Below are 9,333 nucleotides of genomic sequence, written 5' to 3'. Positions count from 1 at the left end.
GAGTAATTCACGAATCTCTTTTCTATTAACTTGCGTACCAGCTCCTTTGTTATCTTGTACATACAACATAGCAACGTAAGTATCTTGGTTGACAAACGTATTCGATTTTATAAGAAGCCAATCAATTAGCTACAAACCGGCTTTCCATCGCATTAAGCGCTCGCTTTCATGATAAACGCAAATGGATGATGATAGTCCCTCTCGTGCAGCACAGGTATTATACTAGAGTCGCTATATGATTGGTTTTGAGAAAAGTCTCGATATCTTGCCTGTCAATATTTTTCTGTTGATATTTGATGGGCAGCCTCACTTGACCAATCAGGTAGATGTAACCATCTTGGGTATAGCACCCTAAATCCTTAGTGCGTAGCCATCCTGAAAAACACGCGATGCGTTTTCAGTTGGAGCAACTTTAATCAGCGACTTGAAACTTTGTGATCCGACGAGTCAAAATATTGTGCTCTATTTGAAAAAGTTTCATTGACCGATTTCGTTCGATTTTAACCCTAATTGTAAGAAATAGTTGTAACAGACCGTTCGAGTCAATGTTGGAGCACACATTCTGTAGGTAATAGCCACTCGTCATGAACGGGGATCTGCAGCAGATTTCGCCGTAGGTGTTAGACCCCAACAGACATTCATAGTGACTATCAACGATCGTTAGCTCAATGTTCCTGTTCACTAAACCAATTTTTCCGCTGCCTTCGATGTTGCATGCAGAAGCGATTGTGCCGATCTCGGGATAAGCTAAGACAATTCAAGAATCGTTGATTTTAAAGATTAGTTCGCGACAGTAGATTGCGTTATTCATGATGTATACGCACATATAACATAATCAAAAATTGTATACACACAGTACAATGTGATGAGAGAAGTGTTTTTTAGCATCAACCTGAGCAGATCGGTTAGCGAAGGCTCACTGAGATTGAAATCATGTATGATATACTTCCAGCAAGATATATCAGGCCTCTCAAGATATTGTGCTTGTTCTGCGAATATGTCAACCAATCAACGGTCGATTGGAAAGAAAATCTCATTCATAAAATTGAAGAATTGTGAACTGTGCATGAGTAAAGTACGTCCACACGTTCTGCAATCGACATCGATTGTTTAATCTTTAATTATCAAATATTTATTTTACTGTTATCTGTGTTTCTTTGTGATACATACTGAATGTTATCTCATGTTCTCAGAGAAAGCTTTAAGTGCTTCTATGTTACCTTATGTTGAAGCATCGCGCACAGTTGTTCGTAGTCCTGTTTCCACCAGACGAACAGCGGTACGTGTAAGATTAGAGCGTTGATGAACAGTATCAAATTCTGGTAGTTACCCATGTTCACATGCCACAGGCCGACGGTATCCGGTCTCATGAAGGGCATATTTGAGTAGAAATTATTTAGAAATGCAAAGTAAGGAATCTTTATGTTTTTCTCAACAGTCATCACATTGTAAGTATACAGCATCACTACGGTGGTGCTTGGTTTAGCTTCTATAGGTATCATATATTCCGTGGTGACATTGTCCACAATCAAGTCCATATACATGAAATTCTCCTGTGATTGGAAAATTATGGCTTCTGTATAAAATTCCTCTTTCAAAAGAAGATATAGTAGACCGTACATCTCCAACACGTGTTTCTTGTCGGCGAAAATCACCTTCGGTTTGGTCCGTCGTAGCACGTCGAGGTCCACTAATAAAATACACGGATAAAACACTTCAATATGATATTATACTAATACTATGCTACATATTATATTGGGTTGGTACCAAAAAGTAATTGCGTTTTTTTATATAAATAAAAAGCGAATTTTTCATGGGAAACAAAAACTTTATTAAACAATATATTGTCCATTTTGTTTGATTATCTTTTGCCATTTTTCAGGCAACTTCATGATTCCGCGCTCAAAAAAGTTCGTATCTTTTTCAGCAAAAAACAATTACAAGAACGATTTGATATCCTCATCAGCAGTAAAGGTTTTACCATTCAAGGCGTTTTGCAAAGAACGAAACAAATAGTAATCTGATGGTGCCAGGTCTGGAGAATATGGTGGATGTGGTAACATCATGGTAACACATCCCATCCAAGCTGCAACAATTTTTCACGAGTGACCAAACTTGTACGTGGTCTAGCGTTATCATGGTGAAACACAACACCTTTGCGATTCACCAATTCTCGACGTTTCTGTTTGATGGCATCATTTAATTTATCCAGTTGACGACAGTATACGTCTGAATTAATGGTTTGATTCCTTGCAAGCAGCTCAAAATACACAGTCCCACCAGACTGACAGCATAATCTTTCTTTGGTGAATATCTGCTTTTCAAGTGCTTTCAGCAGGTTCATCACGCTTGCTCCACGATCTTTTTCGTTTGACGTTGTTGTAGACGATCCATTTTTCGTCGCCTGTTATCATACGTTTCAAAAATCGATCATTTTCCTCACGTTTCAAAAGAGAATCGCAGGTGTCAATACGCTTAGTGAGATGAATTTCTTTAAGCTCATGTGGTACCCAAATATCGAGCTTACTAATGTATCCAAGTCGTTTTAAATGGTTTTTAACACTCGATTTCGATATGTTAAGATTCTCAGCAATCTCTCGTGTCGTTAAACGCCGATTGGAATCGATCAGTGCCTTTATTTTGTCATCATCAATTTCGATTGGCCTTCCTGAGCGTGGTGCATCTTTCACATTAAAATCTGCAGATCGAAATTTAGTAAACCAATTTTGACACTACCGCAGTTTTAAAGCATCTTCGCCATATACATGACATAACTTTTTATGAGCTTGCACAGCGTTTTTCCCTTTTCGGAAGTAATAAAACAAAATATGACGAAAATGTTCTTTTTGATTTTCCATTTTGAAATCGACGGCAAAGAAACAATTGTTAACGAAATCGTGTACTTTCTTTTTCTAAAACAAGCTTGAACTGTGAGTTGTTAACCTACATAATGAATTTGCGGTTTAGAATGAAGTTAGTTACATTTCAAGACATGTATGTCCATCTATTTTAAAAAAACGCAATTACTTTTTGGCCAACCCAATACATTCGTCGAAAGTATTCGTTCAATTAAACGAATAGCTAAACAAATGACCATGAATCGCGTGGATCGACCGTAACCTACATTTGCAATTTACATCCCACGTATTCACGATCGCGCCGATGAATAAACCCGCTAGAAACGGCACGTAAAAGTCGATCGATTCGCATGGCAAAACCGTTATTATGTCATCGGGGTGGACATCCTGCTCTTGCAGCCATATTGCACACCTTTCGCTCCTGTATGGCATGGTAGCATATGAGACGTCTGTATTTATCTGTAAATAATCGAGTGTATGATTAATTGTTAATTAACTTGATGCGTCTAACGTGATACGCATCTGAGCGATGCAAAATGCGTTTTATCGTCGAAATTTCGGAATACCAGGGCAAGGTTGCTTGGCGGGGCTGTGATTAGTTTGTCTCTGATATACATTCCGAAACGCATATTGTTTAGTTGTTCCTTCTGGCCTATTAAAACACTATCATTTATCTGGAATCCAGTAAATATTTTTAATTCCTGCAAAAGACCAGTTTCTATGATGTTAACGGCTTTTGGCAAGTGTTATGAATCCTATTTCTTTATTTCGTTTGTATGAGTATATTCCTTACCAAATATTTAGGATCAATATTGCTAATGGTACGTTATCTTCTTTTATCCTCACGTTCTTGTATGAACAATATTGAGAGCAATTTTATTGAAATTGAAAATAAAGTTCTGTTTGATTCGACAAGCACACTGCGACTAAACTTCGATTTCTACCGGTATTAATCTGTGGTATTCGCGAAGGATGTGTCCTACGAACTCAAAGCAAAACGAAAATATTTTGCTCAGAGTCACCATGCGTCTTTATGACGGTTCTATCCAATCGTAACAAGTGAAGAAAACGAAAATATCGGAACCAATTCAACTGAAACCTTCGGTTTGGTTCTTGCTAACGTCGGGCCTCGTAGACTTTCATGTAACGATAAGCGCAGCATCCTCATCTCTCCTCGTCTCTCTCTTTATTTTACTTCCTCTTATCCAACGGCGACGACATGCAGAAGTGTGACATTTCATGGGCCCCGCACAAACTTTCCTATCGAATCGGTTGATAGAAGATAAACGACACGGGCTGCAGCTAGCTGCGCTCGATGCCGGTCACTCGCCTTTGCCTGGGATATCTCGCGGCCGTTTTATTTGCTCCACGTGCAAGACGCGGCGCATTCGATGTATCTCTTGCATCGTACGACGAAGCGCAGATCAAATCGGACGGCTGGTATCTGCGTGCATGACGCAATAAAGCCACGTACCGTTACCCCCCCTTTCTGCCGCGGTCATCGAAACGGTGATGTATTAAGAAACCGTGCCGACTAACGAGAGCGCCGCAAAGAGGAAGACGATCTATCTATCTTGCCTATCGCGATACGCGTGCTCTATGAACGCGAGGAGACGAGGCCTCGAGACAAGCCTCGACAAGTACCTATTTTTGTCAAGTGTAAACATTTGATAAATAACAGACTGCGTCGGATCAGATTCCGTTATCACTTCGTTTCCGGCTTATCGTATCGTCTCTGCGAGCTTTTCGTTTCCCGTGATTACATCGAGAGGAAATACACGAGTCGATTGGGACCACGGAGTGCCGAGCTCATGGAAATGATGAGGCGCGCGTGCCTTTCAAGAACGCCTGCGTTGTGAAAATATGGGCCGAGAACAGGTCTTTTATTGTGCGCCTTTGCTCTTCCTAATTCGATCAGTTAGTAGCTAATTCGAGACACGAATGCGCACCACCGTGGCCCGTTCAGGCCACGGTATAATCGGTTCACGGGCGCACGAACACGACGTTTCTGTCTCCTCCGCGTGGCGCAGGGTCGTTTCGAATATCCGAGCGGCGAGTCGCCGTAGATTGAAATCGCTCTCGCGTGCGATACCTGCTAATTAAAAGCGGACGGTTGCGGCTCGCGCAAAGTGACATATCTTTGAAACAACGTGCGCGATTGTCGCCCCGGGAAAACGTTGCCCGACGCAGATGCAGATTGGGTAATTGAAATGAATTACCGAATGACGCAGTCAGTGTAACAATATCCGACTAACAGTATCACTTCGTCGTATCCATCTTTCACATTCTAAAGCCCTTGATAATGCAAATGTAAGGGAGAAATTTAGGTTGAAATAAAACACTAATTTTTGACATTGATTTATAGTAAATATCTACATTTGGAAACGACTTCATTTGATAGACTTTATTTGGTCATTTTTGCAGCAACAAATCTTTACACCGGTAAACAGATTTGAAGGAACGTTCAAGCTCGCGCGGAACGAAGAAAGAGAGCGGAGGGAACGAAATATATATGCGGTACGTGATACTGTTACGAAGCTACGAAGAAAGGATTATAAGCCGCAGCTGCAGGCTGATGTTTATGTGGCTGCTGAGTGCAGCGATCCAAGAAGCGGAGAGTTCATCTTGAACGTTCTTAAAATGTAAACCGAGTTGCTAGTCGAGTCCGCAGGCTATGTAGAACTTCATTACGTTTCTGTTATTGATCTATTCGTAGAAATAAATATTCCGAGTACCTTCAACGCCAGAGATGTTTAGATTAATAGCGCGGCGTCAGCCTTACAGGAAAAGAAGTGCTCATTCTGCTGTCATCCATAAATTTCCAGAGACACCATGAGAACAGAGAACGAGCACGTTTTGTCAAGTTTCGTGCATTTCAGAGAATATATTTTCATGATATCTTCTTATAAAAAGAACATAGACATACGCATGGATACGATATAATGTGTCCTTTTCAAAGTAAATAATTTTGATTATTATACATTTTACGTGTGCAACGATTTAAATCTATCTAAAACTGTATTCGATCAACAGTCTCTTAAAATAAAATAAAAATAAATAATCTAATAAAAAATATAGATAATCATTAGAAAGAAGCCTGTTCTTCTGTTGCCATGTCGCCATCGTCGTCGTCGGGGTACGGAGCACGGCAGGCCTTCTTTTCATTTCAAACTGCGAAATCGGGACGCGTGAAAGGGCTTCCGGTCGCATTCAGATATCATGGAGAGGTCGCAAGAAAGAGAGAATTAACGCATGAATGGCGGTGATGCACCCTTAAGGTCGCGCACACACACGCACACGTTGCGTAACGTCCCTCTTCTCCCTTCCCCCCGCTTTTCCTTCCTGCATGCGCGTGTGTGCGAGCGGGCCCCGATTATGAATGCGGATTAACTTCATTCGCGGCCGTCCTATTCATCGCGTCACGAAAGCGCCGAAACAATGACGGCTCCTTCCCCTCCTCCCGCCCCCTTGCCACCCCGGTAACGTGCGTCTTCGTTTCACCCGCACCGACGTCTTGCGGCGCTCGTCTGATTCATATCGAAAATTCGGACTGAATAAACGTGGAGGAGGGCATCGTACCGAATCAGCCGTTAATTCGCCCCACGAGCCAGCATAAACCGGCATTCATGCGCCACAAATTGAGGTACGGAGTCGGACGCGCGACGTGAAGCGGCGACACTCGATTTATCGCGCTTGTGAGTGCGAGAACGAACGCGTGCTTTTTTCGAGACGGAGATCTTCAGCGTCACGCTCGAGCCGATGCGGTGTTTCCGCTGCACAAAGTGGCGTAGCTTTCCAGCTCGCTTCTCTTTTCTTTTTTCCTTTTTTCTTTTTTTTGGAAGCGCCGATACTCTGACGGTGGCGGCAAATGGTTGCTAGTCGTCTCGTCTTGTTGCCGCGTACATGTTCTCGAAGGAAAATGAAGAGCATCAAGAGTAGAATTTATTGTAGCTTTGAGGGTAATTCTTTGATGATTAAAAATGAATTGCGAAGTCACACGGAGCGGGATGTGCAGTAAAGTTGCCGATAAACGTTACACCACGTGTATGTAATTTTTCAGTTTCATTTGACAGAGATATCGAAAAAGAAAAATACGCACGCACATGTAGGTGTATTCTTTGCAAAATATCGCGCGACACCGCTCGCGGTTCGTTGCTTTTTCACAACGCGGTTTAACGTGTTAATCTCTTTACTACGAGAATGAAAAAGCGGCCACCGACTGGAGATGCTTGTTGATGGTTTCCAGTACGAACATGCGTATATATTTGCTACGGAAAGAGGAGGCGACAGCTCACATCGTCAACTCTTTTTGTCGCGTGAGAGTTTAAAAAAGGAAAAAGGGAGTCGAGCATGCGAAACTTGGCGCGAAGAGAAATATTTCGTGCCTCGTGCGGATAAATCGCGAGCGTGCAAGGTCGCTTGCAAAAGAAGCGATTATTTCGATGTATTCGGGTCAGCTTACATTTATCGGCGAAATACAGAAATTGCACGGTGATATTTCCAGCGTAAAAACATTTGCGCATCGATTCCTCCAAAATTCCTATTGCCGAACAAAAATGTATATTAAAAGAGAGTTGTAATTACGAATTAATTTATAAATTTTCAATATATTGTACTTAATAAAATTAAATATTTTAAATAGATTACAATTTAATATAAATTTCCCTTTTATTATAATAACTTTTACCTTTGCCTTTGCAACTTGTAATAAACATTTGAATACACAGATGCAGAATTCATGATAAGATGCTATGTATTCTCGCAAGAAAATTCACTCTTCAAGTTTTTCCCTTTCAGTGGCTCGCAGGGAAAGCGAACGCGATCAACGAACGATGACGTCGGCATGGCTTTGATCCCGTCGTCTTTGATCTGCGCCGCGTATTGGTTTCCCATCGTCGTCGTCGTCGTGTCGTCGTCTTCACGTCGTCGTCCTCATCAAGCCATAAGAAAAAGGAGAGGACCGAGACAGAGGATAATCATCGTCGTTATAACGGTCAGGATAATGGCATACGCCTCTCCTATGCGCGACCCCCTCAAGGATATCGAGTTCTCGTTGCGCTGCGTGATTTTCAGCGCGGTAATTGACAGTTTATGCAAGTCCTGCTGTGCATGCGGGACTCACGCATCTTTTTTATTCACGTGCGAGTAATCGTTCGCAGAATATGGCAATTGCGGTAACGTCCGGAATTTCTCGTTGGCTCGCGTGCGGGCGAGAGCGACGGCCTGGCTTTGGCTGACTACGCGATATTTAGCGAGTAATATGCAGAGGGGAATGTCTGTAACGCTGCAAGAATTCCAGTAATGACTAATCATTGAACGCTAATGTACTCGCAGTCAGAATGGGAAAAGTAGCGGACAGAGGTAATCCTGGCTCGAAACACTGATGCTACATTTGCTGATACTTGTATGTCTGTCTAGTTGTTGCATTGCTGATAATCAATTGTTGATAGGTAGATAGTGTTTCAATATTTCGTCACTAATTTATTGTTATTTTAATCATTGATTGATCTTGCAGTATAACAGTGCAGCTTTGAATATGCAAAACTATATACTATTTAAATAGTGGTTCTTATAAAAAAATTAATGAAACTTATTTAATACTTGAAAACATGTTCTGGGCTTAGTTTATTCACGAGCGCTTTGTGTAATTTATTTTTTATTTTACAATATATTATTTATTTACTTTGTATAATTTATTTACCTTATAATTTATTTATTATTTTTGCTAAAATATTTTATTTTTTATATATTTAATAAATTTAAAAAATGTAAAATAGTTTACGTATACGAAAATAATAATAATTTCGATTGCTGGTACAAAATTCGAGTCCTATAAAACAACTAAAGCTGTTTATCAGCCGATGATATGTACAATGTAGCTGCCAGCTTGCTCTGAAAGATACCGCTATCGTACAGTCAGCCCTCACATTTGCAGGACGTGACATTATTGATTGTTAATAGGTACGATATTTACAAGTTTTATTAATAATTGTTGGTATAATGCGGAATAATAAATTGTTGGTATTATGCAGAATAATTCAGTGAGTACATATAAAAATAGCCTACCTGATCGAAAAATATTAAAAGAAAAATGTAGTTTTAAAATTCTAAAAGGAACAGAAAGTTAAATAGCAAGTAAAAAGAGAACGGAAGCTCTTTAGAAAATTCTGAAAAGTAAAGGTAAACAGATCAATATAGGTCTAAATTAGATGCCGATGAGAAGGTATACGTTTCATTTTTATTATAGTGCTATTTATAATCGCATTTAAATTCGCAAGGCGGAATTTTCTTATTATCCAAATCTCTCTCGATCGAGATACATAACGAATATATATAAACAAATACAAAAATATGTAGAACTCTATCTATACAAAAATTCGCAAGATAATTTCAAGATATACAAAAAAAACTACTTCTTAATAAATATATTAATATACAATCATGAAAAATAAATCTGTTCCTTATTATGTAATAC

General features: G+C 40.2%; 1 protein-coding gene across 1 annotated transcript; it reads right to left on the bottom strand.

The window, feature by feature from the left end:
- Positions 1-217: 217 nt before the first annotated feature.
- LOC113562806 lies at positions 218-3,290 on the bottom strand. The gene is made up of 5 exons (XM_026973302.1): positions 3,125-3,290; positions 1,221-1,690; positions 947-989; positions 535-747; positions 218-375 (listed from the first exon to the last, which is right to left on the bottom strand). The coding sequence occupies exons 1-5, from the start codon at positions 3,288-3,290 to the stop codon at positions 218-220; spliced, it is 1,050 nt and encodes a 349-aa protein (XP_026829103.1).
- Between the last annotated feature and the right edge of the window lie 6,043 nt (positions 3,291-9,333).

The sequence above is a fragment of the Ooceraea biroi genome, chromosome 10 (genome assembly GCF_003672135.1).
Source record: "Ooceraea biroi isolate clonal line C1 chromosome 10, Obir_v5.4, whole genome shotgun sequence".
NCBI lineage: Eukaryota > Metazoa > Arthropoda > Insecta > Hymenoptera > Formicidae > Ooceraea > Ooceraea biroi.
This window is presented reverse-complemented; position numbering and strand designations above follow the sequence as displayed.

Excerpts from the sequence above, each read along its gene's own strand:
- LOC113562806 (XM_026973302.1), bottom strand. The coding sequence starts at position 3,290 with ATGCCATACAGGAGCGAAAGGTGTGCAATATGGCTGCAAGAGCAGGAT. Across the intron at positions 990-1,220 it reads GCGCGATGCTTCAACATAAG|AACAAGCACAATATCTTGAG; the intron begins GTAACATAGAAG and ends ACATATTCGCAG. Across the intron at positions 748-946 it reads CCTGATATATCTTGCTGGAA|CTTATCCCGAGATCGGCACA; the intron begins GTATATCATACA and ends GAATTGTCTTAG.